General features: G+C 37.9%; 1 protein-coding gene across 1 annotated transcript in view; it reads left to right on the forward strand.

Moving 5' to 3' along the window:
* ATP9B (ATPase, class II, type 9B) overlaps positions 1 to 20,058 on the forward strand; it is a 156,661-nt gene that overhangs the window by 55,959 nt on the left and 80,644 nt on the right. The window contains exons 8-10 of the mRNA XM_014941052.1: positions 8,597 to 8,677; positions 12,593 to 12,668; positions 16,915 to 16,991. Coding sequence (XP_014796538.1) covers positions 8,597 to 8,677; positions 12,593 to 12,668; positions 16,915 to 16,991 — 234 coding nt within the window. The remainder of the gene's footprint in view (positions 1 to 8,596; positions 8,678 to 12,592; positions 12,669 to 16,914; positions 16,992 to 20,058) is intronic.

Raw genomic sequence — 20,058 nt, forward strand, 5'->3', positions numbered from 1 at the left:
CAGAAGTGTATTGCAGTTATAGTGTTTTAACCAAGTGTTACACAACAAGTGGAGGTTGCTCTTGTCTCAGGGACCGTTGCTTTATTCACTAACCTGTAACCTTGGGAAACAGCAGTCTGGTTTTGGAAGGTAAAGTGCTTTTTGTTGTCAAGATGCTTTCTGGTCTGACTGGGTGCAGTAGGGAAGTTCTTGCAAGGAGGGCTCTCCAAAAGTTGCCTGAATGTGTGTATTTTTTGAGTGCATATGTGTCATGTCAATTGGTAACTATTAAAATCCTGAAAAAGACACATAAATGTGTGCATACATTCAAAACAGACATATATCTACAAAAATGTGTGTAGAATTGTATGAATGTTTCTTAATGAGAAGCTGAATTATGTCCCTTGTACTGGAGAAGCTTGCTATTTTACAGGAGAGTTGGCTTGCTATTAAGGGACTTCCTCTGAAAACATACTCACATTCCAACCTTGTGGAAATTTACCTGTACAGAATTTCTGGTGTGTTGACACTAAATGCTTTAGGTGTTTTATTAAAGGCAGACATACCTTAAGAGGACTGTTTGCATGCTATCTCAGTAGAAAATGTGTTAGATTCTTGTTAGATTATCTGCCAGATCTTTGCAGGGCTTCTGTAGTTATTTTTCCAGAATTGCAGAGTTGCTGCCACACTGAAATTAGCAAAAGGGAGAGATTTTTTTTTTCCAGTTTTCATAGTGCTCTGGCTACTGGCTTCATGGGTGACAGGAGAAGGAAAAAATAGCTAGGTTTGAATTTAGAGGATTGGGAATGAGGGATGGAACTGAAGGTTGGTCATGCCAGACAAGAGATGCCAAGTCACACTCCGAGATGGGAGTTCTGGTGCAAGAACAGACTTCAACAAGTATTCTGTAACCTGCACTTAAATTTAGTATTTGTAGTAATGCCTCTGCTGTAAGTTTTTAGCATTTAGTCATTGGGCTATCGTGTTTACTCACTAAAAAAAAAATAATTAAAAAATTATGTCCACATTTGAGAGTGCATTTGACTAAATCTAGTCAATTGTATATCTTTGATTTTATTTTTTTCAATTAAATAGTGATTTTCAGATAGTTGCAACTGTGTCTAATTTAGCTTAATTTAGCTCTTATTTTTTTTATTTCTCTTTGGTTTTGGAAGCACTCGGCAAATGCAACTCTTCATATAGAGCACTGCATCTGAGTACTGTTTGCTGGTTATAGTTTGGGTGTTCTGAGCTTGGAAATTTTGGTGTTCTGAGGCTGATGGAATCTGGAGTAAATTACAATTTTCTCTATACTTTAGAAAAGAAGATTTACATTTTTAATTGGAAAAACCCAAATGTATGTCTGAAGTTTTCCTTCCTTGCCAGGAAGAACTAGACTTTTTAGAGCAGGGAATTGTTGTACTGTAACTCTTATATGATGTCCTTTGTTTAAAAAATAACCAGATGCAGTTACTCAAGGAGTTATATACACTTAACAAACCTTCCCTGGCTACCAGCAGCAGATGGAAGCCACCAAGCAGTTGATGTGCCTCTACCCTTTCTTGCCTCATGCAGTTATTGGTGTTTAACCACGCCAGCCAAGACTTGGTCTGCATTAAGCTGACACCTCACCCTGATGCTTCCTGCCAACTAAAATAAACTATTTCCCAGTTTCCATACTGTTGTGGTTTGGTCAAACCATTGGCACTTGGTGGTTCTTTAGTGAGATAATGTTAAATGGCTGCTTCCCAGCTGGTCTTAAACTGTTTGCTGCTTTACTCGTAAGCCCCATATGTTGGAATTATTTTGGGGGAATGGTAGCTGAGCAAACACAAATGTAAACCCTTTTTAGGGGATCCCCGCATCCTTCACAGAGGATAATGCTCAGCACGACCCCAGAAGGCTGTTACTGTTCCCGTGGAAAGGACATGGGTATTTCTTTAATTTAGACAGTTTTACCTTTATTGGGATGGCAATAATATGCAAGAGTGTCAGCCACCTGAAGAAACTCTGTGGATGCACAGCTTCAGAAGATTAGTATGAAACACTAAGCAAGCAGTGAATTTCAAACTAACAAAAAACAGCATTGTGGAATTACTTTATTCTAAGCCTAGTTTTTGTAGTTCCTAATGGACTCATAAGCTTTATCTGTATATAGGCCCTATATGTATTAAATCTTTTTAAGTTAAATTAAAAGGGAGTGGGCATAATTATTCCATTATAGTTACAGTAAAAATAATGGTTTTGGGGAAAAAATAGAAACGGGATACGTGCTTTAAACATGTAGGGAGTGTTTGGCACCCTTTGAAACTTTACACTCAAATAAAAAGGGATGCTTAAAATACAAAGTTGAGGTTTTCTCAGCAAACGGTATTCAAGCTCTTTTGTACATGCAGTGGAAAAAGTTTGAAGCAATGTGGTTAAAAGTAAGGATCATTGGAGAAAACCATTTGAAGAGGACATTTTCTCACCCTGGGCTTCTACAGTATCCTCTGGTGCTAAATCTTCTCGTAATAAAACTGAGAAATTGGGCAAGCCGCGTTCCAGATATTAACTTAAAAATGTGTGTTGCTTTGTGAAACATCCTTACACTTTGTTTCTGTTCCTGACTTTAAAATTACCCCACTATTTTACAGTGATTACCTCGCTGACTTATTGTGCAGTGTGTAATAGGGGCATATAATAACAGAGATTCCAGGAAATTATTATTAAATAAGTTTGACACCTATGTCAAGCATTGGGCTAAACGGTAATAAAACTAGAATTTGTGAATATGGAATCACAGGTGATGGGACAAGAGAAAATGGCCTCCAGTTGTGCCAGGGGAGGTTCAGATTAGAGATTAGGAAAAATGTTTCCATGGAAAGGGTTCTTAAGCCTTGGAATGGGCTGCCCAGGGAAGGGGTTGAGGCACCATCCCTGGAGGGATTTAAAAGATGGGTTGACATAGTGCTTAGAGACATGGTTTAGTGATGGTTTTTATCAGAGTGAGGTTGATGGTTTGGACTGGATGATCTTAAAGGTCCCTTCCAACCTAGACAATTGTTTTGACAGGCTTAGAACTACTGTTGCAGAAACTTGCTGGGGTTTGAAGCAGCCTGGAAAAGGGCTGAACTTTGTGCTTCGGTCTGGGTTCAACCTGTTTCCTTTCCTCTACAAAACACGAGGAGAATTGAGGAGTGATCCTTCCTTCTGCTACAAGGAGCTGCTGGGATGTGACCCTCCTTTCATTCTGTTAGCGTTACGTGCGTCGTGTGTGCCCCCCTCCCAAAAATAAGTGACGTGGTGACACTACGGCAATTCAGGGAGCACCTAGCTAAATATTTGGCTTTAGTGTTTGGTTTTTTTTTCTTTTTTAAATCAAGCCCTTAAATCCCCCCCCGGGCCGGTGTGAGCCGTGCCTCGCTGCTGCCACCTGCCGGGCGGCCGCGGGCACAGCGGGCGGGGACCCGCCCTCCGGCTGCGGGGGGGCTTTGCGGCTCCCCTGGAAAAGGGGGTGTCGCAGGTTGTCTCCCCATCACACACTGACCGAACCTGGGGTTGGTTGGAAGAGGCGGTGGAGAAAATGGGTAGAGCACTCTGTATCGGTGCCTGCAGAGAATTTGAAGTTCTGTTCGTCTTCTCTGCTTCAAAGAACTTGGTTGAAGGCTCCTGTTTGCACGGGCAGCTCCAAAAATGGGTTAGGTTTCCGAGGTTAACTTTCTGTGTTTGCAATAACCAGCAGTTGGCTGTGACTGTTCACAAAGAATCACAGAATGGTTTGGGTTGGAAGGGACCTTAAAGATCATCCCGTTCTAACCCAGGGCAGGGACACCTCCCACCAGACCAGGTTGCTCCAAGCCCCATCCAGCCTGGCCTTGAACCCCTCCAGGGATGGGGCAGCCACAGCTTCTCTGGGCAACCTGTTCCAGTGCCTCATCACCCTCACAGGAAAGAATTTCTTTCTAATATCTAATGTAAATCTCCCCTCTTTCAGAGAGAACCTGTTCAGGTGGGGATAAAGAGAACCTTTAAGAGAACCCGTTCAGAAGGGTGCACAGGGGGGCATGGGGCACAATTCCTGGTGTCTTCTCCATGTGCTTGCAGCCCATTTTCAAACCTGAAGCTTAGACTTAATATTTACATATTAAAGTCTAATTTTAATAATTAAGAGAATGTGTGGAAATTGATTGTAAAATAAAATAATAAACAATTTGTTCACGTTTGATAGAACATACTCTCCATTATTGTAGTTCGTTTTGATTTCTTTAGTTACTTGCTACCTTTACATCAAATATCTTGAGTTGGCATGAGCTGTCAGTCGTGTCAACAGAGCAGCATGGTAACCCTACCCGCTGTGACACCCAGAATAAACAGACCTGCAGACCTTCAGAGCTTTCCTTAAAGAAGAGATGACACCACCAAGATGATCAGTACAGATTTTGTTGTCTTCCTGAAGCACTTAGTGTGATCAGAGGATTAAAATTTCAACAAGTCATTTAGTGATGGCTGAGCAGCAAATATTGTAACACCTGGATTAGGTTTCTTGTGGTTTCGTAGTTATAGGTGGGACAATTCTTCGGGCATTCTTCTCCAGCTTGTGTGATCAACTAAATTTATTAACAGCAATGAGGTCACTGTAATTTTCAATAAATGGTGACTTGCTGATTTATATCAGAAGATCCATACAGCAGTAAACAATACCATTTACATTTAATTAGTTTTATTGAACCAAAGGCAATTTTATTTGTAATGAACTACATGTTATGATTAAGAATGTATTTTAATGATCTTTAAGTAAGGTGAACAAATGTTGCCCTTGACCTAATAGAGGAGATTTTTCTATGTTATTGATAACTTTATGGTGATTTTTAAATTGTGAAATGCAAAAGAGAATGCTTTCATTACTGTGCCATCATCAAGTCATTTCCTGTGTACATTTCAGTGTAGAAGGATGAAGTGCATTATTCTGAATTATTATTTTCAAGTATGAAATAATTAAATACCTATCAAGTTTATTTCAAAATCTCATCTACTGTTGTAAAAGAATAATTTATTGCTCAAGATACAAGTCTTTCATAGTTTCTTTAATCTAGAGCTGTTACAATCCCCCTACCCAAGTGTTTTTTTTTTTTCCTTGAGTAAGAAAAGAACTGAGGTCATTTGCCCTTACTCTTTCCTAAAAGCAACGTAATTTAGAGGTAGAATACTGTTTCCATTGAATATATCACTGGAACTATCAGTGAATTAGCAGATGGATGCTTATGGAATGAAAATAATGATTTACTGAGGCTGAATTTTACAAACATCAGGTCCCTTGTTAGTTAAATCATTAATAAAAAGTAGTTGTGGGGGTTTTTTTTTAGTAAATATAATTAAATCGTTTATTTAAGGTAATTTCCCATCTCCATGCTTTTATAAAGGGGAAAGCAATGATATAACCTAACCAGATAAACTTTTCTTGCTCAGTAAGCAGAAGTAGTGTTATGTACAAATCTTGATGTCTCCTTGTCAAATTCACCATCATGACTTCTTTCAAGACGCTGAGATGAGAAATGCACAGCTTCTACTGGGAAAGCAGCACTAGGTGAAGGAACATCTTTGTGCTCCTACAGTAACCCTTAGTGTTGAATGCAGTTCATATGCAATCTCTCTTCTATATTTGTATCATTCTTTGGATTTCTCTTTCTTTCCCTTGTATTACACAACTTGAGCAACTGTATTTTATGGACCTGAGACTGATGTCCATTTGGAGTGCAGAGCATTGGGCTACAGGAAAAACAGTCCTTCTCCCTTTGCTTTACTCTAATAGCTTTCAGAAGTATCTTTTCACTACAGAGCACGTGTAGCATTCTTGTATGTCTTTCTACTACTCATGGATGAAAGGGAAATGAATAACCACCCTGGATTTCTCCCAGAGCATAATTTTTTCGTCTGTTTTTTTAGTTTTAGGAAAAATCATGTGCTTTTGGAATACTCTGGTGTTTCTAGTTTGTGACACTCCAGAGTAATGCTGCAAGTGGATAGGGAATGAGCAGATCTGATTTTTTCAGAAAGATAAGTGAGTTTGTTTCAGAGTTGAAATTCAAGAAAAGAGGAGAAGGAAAATGTGAAAGTTTAGGTGTAAAATCAGAAAAACAAAATGACAATGAAAACATAAAAAGGCAAGACAACAAAGGAATGTGGTAGAAGTTTTTACATGTAAAATATAACAAAGGAGAACGTCACAGTAGAAGAAAACAAAAAGATTAGGAACCGGGAAAATATATTACTGTACAAATGCCAATATACTTTAAAAGGTGGATATTTCTGCTTCCTTTTATTCTAACGTTGCTTCCCGCTAAACCATTCTTTGAAAAGAGAGAAGTTCTGGGTTGACGGATTTCACTGGCAGTTTTTATTGTGTATATGAGTATGTGTGTGGTATTAGTTTTCTGCTGTGCTACCCGCTACTGAGAGACTCTTTATTTTTCTTTGCATAATAAAGCACATAATAGCCTGGATTAGCTAAATTGTAGGTGATAACAGATTGGAAAGAAGTGAATGATGAAGATATAGGACACCACATGTGTATTAGTTTCATATAAATTATTTCTCGTGAACCTGATGAAGGTAGGTTGGAAGAACAAGGATGCAGTGAATGAGCTTCGTGTGGAAGACTGCAATAAATGGCTAACAGTTTAAGATAAAGATAATTTGTGAGAGTTAATGTTCAGATTTGATTCATGTTTTAAAAAGCATTATGAAATACAAATCTGTGTGTTTTTTGCAAAATATGAAGTGAGAGATTTCTTGTCTGCAGAACACCAATAGAAGTACAAATTCATTATTTGTCAAGCTACACATTTTTAAACCAGGGTGAATCATGTCTGATGTACAATAGATGTACAATAGGTTTTTTTAAAACAACATTCCTTTTGATCTGCAAGAGTGAAAGAAAATAACAATATTCAAAAATCTGTAGCAATTTTATTGGAGAAACAAAAGGATACAAATGTGTCTGGTTTTAATACATTAGCACAGGTGGACAAGTGCACGTTTAGTTAATTTTTGTAATCTTCAAACTATGTAATACTCCAATGAATTTTTTGCTTCAAAATTCTGAGCAAAAAAAATCATGCTCTTAAAAATAGCTATATTTGAGCCAAGGTCTGGTTATACATCCATGAAAGAGGCTGTAAAATTAATTCCACTTTTAAAGATAGCACATTCTAGTTAGCATGAACAGGATATTGTAGTCACATAACCTGCTCCCCAGAGATGGTGTCTGATTAGCCTTTTGCAAGATTCATCCAGTAACAGAGGATGGAGAGAACTCAAATAGGTGCTACATCTGGTGGGAAGGTAGACACTCTCGCATTTCATCATAGGGAATGATTCTTAGATGGACTGGGATTTGGTGTGAAGCACCTGCTCCTCTTGAGAGTAGAAATTGGATTGTGGATCCATGGGTGAGCGATCTACTTGTGTTGAAATCTCTTGGCGGCTGCTGTTGTTCCTGACCATCTAAAAAGGACCAAAATCTTTGCTTTTGTGATGAGAAGAAGTCTTGTGTAGTGGTTGTTAACAATTGGTCTGCAATATTCTTTCTGTGGGAGGTGGATGTTTCAGAACAGTTACCTGATGAAATAATTGTTTCAGAATTTTAAGGTCATCCTCCCTGGGCCTCTAGGGTCAGCTCTTAAGATCTAACAATCATCAGATTTTTTTTATTCTTATTATTTTTTTCTTCCCCTGTTCATACCACACCACCGTCTATTTATAGAGCCTGCTACTGTAGTATCTGAAGGTCTCTTTTTCTTCTTAGTTTTAGGGTAGGACTGTGCATGGGTTGGTTGTTGTCATGAGTACCACGTAGATTAGACCCAATTTTATCAGACTTGTTTAGCATATCCCAGATTTGAGGCATTTGAGTGAGCCTGTTGATGTGTCTAAGCTTTCTTGAAGCTGATGGGGTTTTCCAATGGGTTGACTGCATGTCAAGATGTGCTTGAGCATTTAAGAGAACTTGAATCAGTTTTATTTGTTTCCTCTTGTACTCATTGTGCTTTGTCCTTGCCGGAAAAGAATTTTCTTTCCAGTTTTCTTAAAAACAAAACAAAAAAATCGCACTTTATTTTTAAAAGAACAAATATGTGGAAAATATTTTAAGATAATACTATTATACATGGAAATGGGACTGTTAAGAGAAAATATATAACATTTTAAACTCATAACTGTAGAAGTTTAGTGTTTGAGCTATTACCACGTTTAGAATATCATCTTGGATGTGGTTCCATTATAGCAAGATGTACTGAAAAAAAACAGTGTGTTTATTAGGTGGGTAAAAATTTCATGAACATAACCGTGGAACTGTTAAGAGAAAATAGATAACATTTTAAACTCATGTCATAACTGTAAAAGTTTAGTGTTTGAGCTATCACCATGTTTAGAATATCATCTTGGATGTGGTCCCTTTATAGCAAGATGCACTGAAAAAAACCCAGTGTGTTTCTTAGGTGGGTAAAAATTTCATGAACATAACCTGGGGTGGGGCCGCGGGGGACATAAACTGGAATCTTTACCACTAAAAGATACTTCAAAATGGGCGATTACATCCAAGTTTAAATAATATTAGGTATATTAATCTGTTTTCCAGGATCTCTTTTCGATCAATGCTTATGTTTATGCTCAGAAGCCGCAGCTGGATATTCACAGTTTTGAGGGTACCTTCACCCGGGTAAGTGGTACATGTAAATACAGTTCTACTTCTCTCTTCCATATCTCATTGTACTTAGTGTCAAAGGCGTATCACATCTTTCCTTAGCTTCACAGCACTATTTTTTTTCATGTTCCTGACATCACAATACTTCCATATACCCCAGTAAACACGTATTGCAGAAAGCTAATGCACAAAGAATATCTGAAAAAGCAGAATCCAGAAATTGGATGTTTGTTGACACCACTGTCATCTTTTTATATGAAGTGGTTGTATAGTAGTATATATTGTTTGTCTCCAGGTACCTAATGTATTGTTCATCTGTGTCAAAAAGTGGCAAGTTGAATATATTCAGTAGCCTGAGACAATGCAACTGGTAGGTTATGTGCAATAAAAATGTGTTTAACAGCATTTCAGTTCAAGGGAAAGCTAGTATTTCCAAAGTTCTGTTTTCTCAAAAAGTGAAATAAAAGTAAAAGCCACTTATGAAGGCTGTATTAAATCATTTTCCTAGCTATAATTATATTAAAACCCGAATATGATAATAGCAATGCAGTCATTTCTGAGAATTTCTTCTGTTGTTTTCAAAAGGTGGCCTGCTAAAGTTAACATTTTAAAGCAGGGTGTAATAATTTTTTCTTAAAGTTGCTTTACAGATGTGTAGTATTATCTTAGCATATACAGTGATTATTTTGTTTATATTAGCCAAACTCAAGTGTTGGAAGACTCATTCCTCTTGATAGTTTGTTTCTGAAATAATTTGAGAGAATTAACTACTCAGGAGGTAGAGAGAAGGGGTTTTTTACCCAAGTGGCTCAAATCGGTAATAGATTTTGTTGGGTAATTGGAATTCCAGTTCACAATTCTAAGTACGCTGATGAATGAGATACTGCAGTTGTTGGCTCTCGAAGACCAATTTATACCAGTTATATAGTTCATGCTGCCTACAAAGTAAATGTCATTTGCCCACACCTTCAAAGCTGTAAGCAACAATGTTTACTTAAACCTCGTCTTGACCAATTGTCCAAATGAAACTTCTATTAACAGCTGTAAAATTCATGTCATTCCTGTCCCAATGGATAAGTGTATACTTTTCTACATATAAATTGAACTCCTCAGAGCCTTTTTAACAACCCCAGTATGTGTAATTGACACGTGGGGAAATCATCACTAACCAGTTGCTCCCTGTTGTGGGTTGTGTTTGTACACGTAACAAATGCTGTATGATTCCAGCATCCCCGATATGTGTAAATAATGTAAATGTGATGCATTTTAGGCTTTCAGGTTTATGTGTGTGTTGTTTTGACTGCTTCAGCAGTAAGGGCAGTTCAAACTGAAATGTGCCTGCATTTAAGGGCAGTGCCCTCAGATTTGGTTCACAGTGGATCACACTGTAGATTTTCTTACAAGTTGTTGTTTTTTGGGGTTTTTTGTGTTAACTGTGTACCTTCTGCATAGTGAGATGTTATCTTAGGCCACTTGTTTACTGTTTTATCTTTCTACTTCTGCAATGAGCCCTTGCTTCTTACACAAAATCAGGTTTTGCATCTAATTTCTATTTTATGTTAAAGTTAAAAAAAAAATTAGTGTGCTTAGTGATGCTAATGCATACATTTTTCCTACTTAAGCATTGATGTTCAAAGAATTCTTGCAAGGGTAGGTTGACAGGGTAATAGCACATTGATTTTTCTTTTCTTTTTTTTCCCCCGTTATGAAGACAGATCGCTAACAATGTAGAAGACAAACTTAGATAATTTCAAAAAGTGTGTGACTATAAACCAAACCACAGCAGAAACTTAGGTGCACAACTCTGGAGTTTTTATGAGGGAACAACTTCTCTTAAGTGCTTCTACATGAGAAATATATCCCCAGCAAACCTGATAGCTGACAGAAGATACCTCTTGCAGCACGGCTGCGTAACCACGTCAGGAGGAGTTAAAGCTCTGCTGTACTCTATTGATGTCTGACAGCTTCACGTGAAGTTATTTTCTGGTGTACTTGATGGGTTTTGGTGCCTTGTGTGCAGGCAGGGCATGAAAAGTACCTGTGTGTTATGTGGGCACATGGGAAAGATCATGCCTGGCCCTTAGATAATGGTGTAACTTAATTTTTTTCCTCCTCTTCCCTCTTCTGGACATCCTACCTAGAAACAATAAATGAGCTAAATTAGTGGTGTGTGAAAATGTGTGAGATTGTTTTATTTGTTCTCAGGGCATCATCCATGTCTTGGGTGAGCTTATTTTGCAACGGCGATACACAGAACAGAGATTTAAACAGGTGTAACTACTAGAGTTTCTCTTCTGGCTGATGCTCCTACGTGCGCTTGATAAACTAGGAAGCTATTTCATTAATTCTGAAAAAGCATGAGAAAAACACATGTCTGTAGAAAGAGAATAGAAGGTAGCCATGCTTGTTAACTCAGCTTTTACCACATTAGTGTGTACTGGCATGACCAGTATTATTTACCGTTTGCTTACACCTTCTGTGCAGAATCATGGAAGTTCCCTCTTCTGCTTTTGACATTACAGAAATTACTACTTAAGCTTTATTGCAGTTTTAGTAAGTGGTAGATGGGAAAAGTTTAGGAGGGAAGAGTTTAGGAGGAGATGGGAAGAGTTTAGGAGGAGCTATTTGAAGTCCCACTGTGGACAACAGGTATGTAATTTCTGAGGGCAAAATGCAAAGACTTTTCTATTTTATGAGACTAAATTCATAACAGCACAGTACTCACATCTGTGTCCTATCACTGTATGTTGATGATGGTGTAAGACTGCCCCATTCATTTCCACGAGGTTGCATTATTTGACTGAAATACGGGATTTTTGTGGTGAAGCTCTCTGGTAGTATGTGTCATCCTGTTATATGCCTGCTGGGGACTCCTGTGACACTCAGGCATGATTTGCTCTTTGAAGTACAGTAGTGAGTGCTTATAAAGTAAGAGCTGTAGTTTCCTTGCTATGTAGGGATCTTTTGAAGTACACACAAAAATGTATCTGTTTAGTTGGAGATTTTTCTTTTTCAGGAGCAGAGGTTTCTAAGCAGCTCATCCCGTGCTTGGTGGTTGTTTCAAAATAGAGATGAAAAATGGACATAGGTTTTGATTATTGACATAATGTAGAATTTACTGTGTACTTTGGTAAATCAGTGCCCCCCCTTTTCCTGCAAAATGTTTAGCACAATCCGTAATTCGATCAAATGCACTTGATTATCCTACCTCCTGAAGTTCCCTTTAGTTGTAAACAGCACATTTCACAGCTGCTAATGAGTAACAAATCTGTACATGCTCCAAATTGATTATGAGAGATTAAGTCTGTTTACAATCTGTGGACCATTATTGCTTGGGAGGAGAGAGGGGAGGAAAAAAATGAAAGTTTTAAATAATCACAGAAGCAAGTTCCTATTTGAAGTATTTTCCCATTGGACACGTATTTTGTAAGTATGTGATAAGACAAAACAAATGTACATTTCTTTTTAAAAGTCTAAATGCTCTTTCCTGAACTTGATATGATGTCACTTGGCTTTGAAATTTTGATGACCATAACTTATTTTATGAATTATAGATGATTTAAGTTGTCATAAAGAACAGGGTGTTAATTTTTGGTGGTTAGTGTTCATAACTCACTTTAACTGCTTGGTATAGCAAACTGTTCTCCAGTTTGATACATCTGAGGAGAAGAATATGTTCGTTTGAAAAAACACTCCACTTTAGTTCTTTGAACAGAATTGGATTTAAGTAATATGAACTTTTTGGAAAGTTATTTTCGTGTTTGCATAAAGACAAAAAAAAGTATATACAATGAATGCTATTATACAGTGATTGATACAAGGACGCAGACATCCTGTGCAAGTTACTCTTATTCAGATGGTTTGGCATTGTTCTTAACTATGACTATTTGTAATGTTGATTTACTTAGTAGCTGTTCATATTTTTAACAGGAAGACAGTGATCCAGCGGTTCATGAAAGCTTAAGCATAGAAAATACATTATGGGCAAGCACTGTTGTTGCTTCAGGTAAGTATTGCAATAAGCAAAGCTGATAATGTATCTAAAAACTCTGTGGAAGTGTATCTTTATTTTTACAATGTGAAATAGCAGTGGCTTTTGAAAATCTTTTTGTGTTCCAGGCTATTAATCTCTTGCTCCTCTGTTGTCTGCCTTCCCATCAGTTTCATCATGCTACTTACAATATATATTCACACCATTTTAATCCTCCTTAATATTTTTAGGGTTTTTTTACTTAAATTTTTCTGTTTCAGTAGCGTTGTCACTTGTACCCCAGTAAAGTCACTGACCTTCTTGTTTTAATTAAAACCTCAGGTTGCAATGTATTCCGTTTTAGGTGTGGATGGTGCCTAAAATTGTCCTCGGTTAGGCTTTTAACTTAAGTATTCAAGACCTGTAATGATGTATGAAAAGATGCTGCATATTAATTATAAATTTCAATATTGTGTAAACTTGTTCTTATTTTGCTTTTCCCCAAATTTATTTACAAAGGGAAGAAACAACACTCAAGGAGTACACATGTCCAAAGTGAATGATACTGAATCAGTAATTTTGAATTTTAATTGAAAACCATTCATGTTTTCATTTCCAGGGTAGATGATTTGATTATTTTTTAGAAGTGTAACTAATGTCTGAGGCCTCTTGATCTGCCATCTGAAGTTGGCATCCAAATTAAGGGAAACAGTGCTCCTTAAAATTTATGCCTTAAAATGTGTTTGGGTTTTTTACTTCTGGGTGTACTGTGCATATAGCCATGAAGGAAGTCATAAGGCAAAACAATTAGTGGATTGTTAAGATGTTCTAGATTTTGTTGATAACTGATGTATCATTCAGTTGTTTTCATCTCACTCCCAAGTTGAATGTACATAGCTAAGTTAGGATTCTTGATGGTAAGCTAATTAAACTTGAATTTTATTATAGTGTTTTTAAAAAAAAATTAGACTTCATAATTGAATTTCCACGATGTGTGACAACGGAAAACCTTGTTAATAAAAACACCTGTCTGACTGCATTATGAAAGCATAAGCTTGCTATGGCAGGATGCCAGAGGTGGACTCTACACAAGTTTGCAGGCACCTCTGCATCCGCTCCTTAACCATGACCTGTCACAGTCCTTGATTAAATCCGAAAAATTTAGTGGAAGATTAGGCTTGCACACAACCTCTGCAGACGAGTGCCACTCGGTTTCCATGAAAACGGAAGAATAAACAGCCCGTAGCATGTGAAAGTCTGTATTGTTTTTCTTCTCTGTAGAAGGCTACCTCAGCTTAACCACACTTGTGTCTTTCTTCAGTCTCTTTACTGTCTGGGCTCACAGGCATCCTGGCTGGAGGGCTGCTTCCTCCAGCGCTCGTTAAGCAGCCTGGACATCATTTGTTATTAAGCCAAGCAAATACGTGACCCATTGCTCTTGCAATGCCCTTGCCAACCCCTTGGAGGTTGTTACCAAGCATTCTGGGTCAACCTGCACTATTATCTTGTCCTATTAATGACCAATGCTGTCAGTCTCAGAGGTGGAGCTACATCACTGGCACCCAGGAAGGGAATATGCAGCTGCGTTGCAGATACAAAGCCTTATTTAATTTTTAAAAAAATTTTGCATAGGACGTACAGGACAATTGTTGGATGAGGAGGTTCTTCCCATTTTCCTCCTTCCAGTGACTAAATATATGCTGAATTTGCTGATACTGCCTTTGGCTTATTGCATCAGCTAGGAGAGCCCACCATCTCCAAGACTCATGCCGTTGCTGTTTGTCAAGGTGATACAGAGGGTCAAGGTCAGGCTAGGAAAAGTGTTTGGGGAATTTTGTGGGGAATACCTCAGAAAATTTGAGCTCTGGTTGCTGATGTCCTGGCAGTTCTAGAGGAGAGAGACCACAAATCAATCATCTTGCAGATCAGTAACAGTAAATGTAAGTGTATCAAGGTTTCAAGGAATCTTATCAACTACATGTTGAATGCAGATTGCCAAAGCTCATGAAAATATCAGGATACTACAATAATGGATTCTACAGAAACAAAAAAACACCAATTGCTAGACCATTATAAGTAACAAGAAAATATTTGCTGTAGTTCAAGACTATTTTTCTTTTCTTTTTGAATTTTAGGAACTGAAATATTGGTTCAACAGAATCATGTAGTGTCAAACAACTCAAGAATAAACTATTCCAGAGCCTTTTTATATCAACAAAGTGCAGGAGAGAGAGTTTTCTCAAATTTTTATGTTTGGAAGGTGTTTACTTTCCTTGGTTTCAGTAGAGCTCCTTACGCCTTAGAATATCAGCAAGCTAAATGGAAAAAAATAATCACCATTTTGTCACAACTAATACATATTATAGACCCAGATATTCTCAGAATTGATAGTTTAGATACCTAAATAGAAATTCCTATTGCTCACAGATCTGAAGTGCTTTGTGCCCCTTACTGTAAAGCCCTCACAGAGATCTGATGACTGTGTGTATGATGTTTATCTGAATTACAGAAAATACAGAGACTAATACACCAGGATCACATTGGAAGCTTCTGGCAGGGGTAGAAATCAGATGCCCCCCTCTCAAGTCCAAAGCATGCACCTATCCTTTTGTTATTCTTTAATAAGAGAGATAGGAAAAAATATTCTTTTTCCATGGCAATGTCCCAGTGAGTTTCAAAAATGTACCAGCAAAGTACAAACTATATGTCCCATTCTTAATATCTGTGTTATTGCTATTGAATTAATAATAGTGCCTGAAGGAAAGGAAGTTTTGGTTAGTGAAAACTTGAAAAACTGCTGTCATTGAAGAAACAATTAGTCAAATAATTTAAACCACTAAGTATTTTGAAAACCTCTTAGGTTATATTTAAGTAAATTACTTACCTTTCAGATAATTTGTGTTTGTGACATCACTTACTGTGGTGTTTGTGTTTATTGAAAGATTTGGTAGATTTTCCCTCAGAAAGGGAGAGGTGAAAGTCAGCAGTTACATTTTAAAAAGCCTCAAAAGTTCCACTACGGTATGGACTTTAACTTTTTGCTCTCCATTTACTGTAATGATCAGTGTGGTTCAAACTAAACAAGATAATGCAGTTTTCTAAGAGACCTGCTGAGACCTCCTATTAAAAGGAGATTTGTATTAATGGAATTCTGTGATCATTTTGGCAGATGTCAGTCTTGCAAAGTCACTTTAGATAAAATCAGAACAACTCTGTATAACTCCATAGCTGTGAAAAGCACTATTTTGTGCCAAGCCCTACACACGATTTCAATTAATTTGAGCACTTTCTTGTTTTCACGTGGTTCACGTGTAAATTTTTGGTGTCTCCCAAGTACTAATATGATCACACACCAGATTCAGAGTATGCCTGGTTGTTTATGTGTGTTAATTCTGCACGTCCTCTTTTATCTCTTTCCAGGCCCGCGTGTTTATTCTGGTGGTGTCTTCTATAACTTCTCTCTCCTGCGCTTAACCACTCTGCTCTTACCAATCAGTGGTTGCCCAGTTTACAGGAAAGCTTTTAAAACTGTTACCCCTGGTCCTATTGCTCCACTCCCTGATAAAGAGTCCCTCTCCATTTTTCATGTGGCCCCCTTCAGGTACTGGGAGGCTGCTATAAGGTCTCCCCAGAGCCTTCTCCAGGCAGAACAACCCTATATCTCTCAGCCTGTCTTCATAGGAGAGGTGCTCCAGCCCTCTGGTCATCTTTGTGGCCCTCCTCTGGACTTGCTCCAGCAGGTCCACGCCCTTCTTATGTTGGGGGTTCCACAGCTGGGCACAGTACTCCAGATGGGGTCTAACCAGAGTGGAGTAGAGGGCTAGAATCACCTCCCTGGACCTGCTGGCCATGCTTCTCTTGATGCAGCCCAGGATGCAGTTGGCATTCTGGGCACATTTGCTGACTTATGTTGGGCTTCTCATCCACCAACAGCCCCAAGTCCTTCTCCTCAAGGCGGTGCTCAGTCCATTCTCTGCTCAGCCTGTATTTGTGCTTGGGATTGCCCCAGCCCACGTGTGGGACCTTGCACTTGGACTTGTTGAACTTCGTGAGGTTTGCATAGGCCCACCTCTCAAGTCTGTCCACATCCCTCTGGATGGCATCCCTTCCCTCCAGCATGGTGGCCACACCACAGAGCTTGGTGTCATTGGCAAATGTGTTGAGGGTGCACTCATGCAATTGATTTGTTAGAGGGACTGTAAATTACTGCAAGTTTTAATTCAGACAGATTTCTCTGAGCTACTTGACATCTTGTTTTACTTTTTGTTTGTTTGTTTTTCAGGAACTGTAATTGGTGTTGTCATTTACACAGGCAAGGAAACTCGAAGTGTAATGAACACATCCAATCCAAAAAATAAGGTAAACTAGCTTTACTGTGGGATTTCCTACTTCTGTTTTCGTAAAACTTACAAATAGATGTACCAAAAATCTATAAGCTCTTTCTCTGATGTATTTCGTGTGTGCTGAACTGACTTGAACTTTGGTATGAAAAGTGAATTCTGCCTCAGTCTCATTTCAGGAGTAAAATGATTCTTCCTTTAGCTAGGAGTGTTACAGATACTAATGGAAACATTTGTCTTTGAAGTATAAATGGGTATCTTCAGACTTTTATACTTCTATCTCACAGCTAAATATTAATTCTCACTTCTCTCAGATTATTTTACTGTAAATGATTTGGTCAAAGCTACACAGTAGTTTTAAGGAATGTTTATAACAGACTTCTAAAATTTATTTGGCCTCCCAGAGGAAGGAGATAACTGAGGTTCTAGTCGATACCCAGAATGTTATTTCTTTTTGTAAGCAATGAAAACGTTGTCAAGAGATGTGTCTATGGAAAAGATACAAGAAGTTTGAGTGCTTCCCTCTGCAGAAGGTTCCTTCAGCTCAAAACAAAGCAAATAGCTCTTCATTTCATCAGTGGTGTTTCTAATGTCAGTTGGGGAGGGCCCTCGATTATAAAGAAAGGGAACTTCAGTTGTGGTCTGTATCTTATAGCCTATACCTGTGTTTAGTTAGAAGATACTTAATTATATTAAGAAAGGAAAAAATTCTTGCAAGAGGTTTAGAAAAAAATCAGTTGTGACAGGTTGCCATTTTCACGCCATTCATAATCAGTTGCTCTGAGTAGGAACATCAAGAATGAAATGATAATACAAATTGCTTGAAGCAGTTATTGCAGTCCCCTGAGTGTATTGATTTGTGTTTCTAATAAAGAGATGCTTTTAAATGTCTCATTGACAGAGACGGGTGATATGTACCATTATGTGGATTAAGGTGGCCTTTTATTATTTTAATCTTTATAACATACATTTTAAAATAATAGAGTAAAATGGAACCAGAATATTTATGGTGCATAATTATTTTCTGTTCCATCTGACACAAAGATGAGCCCTTTAGTAACAGAATCTTTCCCTAAGAATTCTGAACAACTTCTGACTAACAAATAAGTCTCACAGGTGTTTAAAATGAAAGTATTTAATATAGTAAATTGATAGGGGAGTATGCATAAATGTAACATGCTTTACCCAAATTCAACAGATTCTGGAGATGAATTAGATTTTTTTAGTAAATATTTGTTCAAATTTTTTTTTTTGCATTAATATTTCACACTGAGAACTATGATAAAGGGTAAAAGGATTTGTGTGTAAAATTTCCCAGATGCTTTCAAAATTACTATTAATTTTAAAAGAGTTGCAAAAGATTATGTGGCAGACGAACCTACAAAAAAGAGATCCAGCAGCACGCTGACAAGCTGCAACATGGTTTTTCCTATGATGGCAGTACATGTACCACCTTTGCTTACGTAATACTTTAATGTTACAGCTACTAACAATCAAATGTTGTGTTCTTTTATGTACAGTAGGAACAGAAACTTATAATTTTCATTAAGTACTAAGAAGCAAAATATTATGCATACATGTGCATGCACATATACAAACTAACAGAGCCAAAGCTTAATGTTATCTGGCATATATTGTACTGTCAGTATATGAACACTATCTAAAATAATTAGCTGAGGAACAATCCAGTTTAGACTGGGCGTTAGGAAGCATTTCTTTATCAGTATATAACACTAGCTAAAATAATTAGCTGAGGAACAATTCAGAGAAGGTTTAGACTGGACATTAGGAAGCATTTCTTTACCCAGAGTGGTCAAACCCTGGAACAGGCTTCCTAGGGAGGTGGTTGATGACCCAAGCCTCTCGGTGTTCAGGAGGCATTTGGACACCCCTCCTAATAACGTGCTGTAACTTTTGGCCAGCCCTGAGTTGACCAGGCAGTTGGACTAGATGATCGTTGTAGGTCCCTTCCAAATGAAATAGTCTATTCTATTCTAATTAGAAATGATGCTTTTAAATAGCATTTTATCTGCCACTGATAAAACAGGTGATGCTTGTATGACTAAACTGTATTCATTTGTTGTTCAAAGGCCTTTGAAGGAATCATTGACATATTGCAAAATTCAGTATTCTAAATATGTATATTAATTTGCTTCTTGGAGGTGTTTAGTTCTTTGTGCCATAATTAGATGATAGGAATTTACTAAATGCCAATAATGAGGCTTAGTGTAGTATATGTAAAATTACCTGCTTTAAATGTCTCTGCAGAATATTTCAAAAATCTGAAAATCTTGTACTGAGCAGCCTTTCTCTAGAGACTATTTTCTGCATCAACTCTGTCAACTGTATTTCAGATCAATTTCAGAAATGAGTCTTGTGTGTACCAATTACTTAACAGTAATATTGGTGTGGGTTTTTTGACTCTATGGACTGAGCATCCTTGTTTAAAGCAGTTGCCCACAAGTAATGTGACCAGTCAGGATGGAATTGGGAACTAAAACCAGACAAACATTTAAGGTTATGACAGATGAAAAAAAAAAAAGAAAGAAAAAAGTGTGTCAATATTTTTAACGTGTAGTTTTTAACTTTTTCTCTGGAGTTAACATCTTACTGTCTCTGTGTCTTCTGCCATGGTATTTTGGTTTAACCTGGCAGGCAGCTAAACACCACGCAGCCACTCACCCACTCCCTTGTAGTGGGATCAGGGAGAGAATCAGAAGAGTAAAAGTGATAAAACTTGTGGGTTGAGGCAAAGACAGTTTCATAGGTAGAGGAAAAGCTACGTGCACAAGCAAAGCAAAACAAGGAATTCATTCACTGCTTCCCATCAGCAGGCAAGTGTTCAGCCATCTCCAGGAAAGCTCCAACTCTCCATCACATCTAAAGATTACTTGGAATGACAAATGCCATAAGTTGGAATGGCTCCCACTCCCCCTTTCCTCCTCCTTCCCCCATGTTTATATGCTGAACATGATGTTATATGGTATGAAATATCCCTTTGGTCAGTTGGGGTCAGCTGTCCTTGCTGTTTCCCCTCTGAGCTCCTTGTGGACCTCCAGCCTACTTACTGGTGGGGTGGTGTGAGA

This window comes from Calidris pugnax, unplaced genomic scaffold (genome assembly GCF_001431845.1).
Source record: "Calidris pugnax isolate Ruff unplaced genomic scaffold, ASM143184v1 scaffold8, whole genome shotgun sequence".
Classification (NCBI taxonomy): Eukaryota; Metazoa; Chordata; class Aves; order Charadriiformes; family Scolopacidae; genus Calidris; species Calidris pugnax.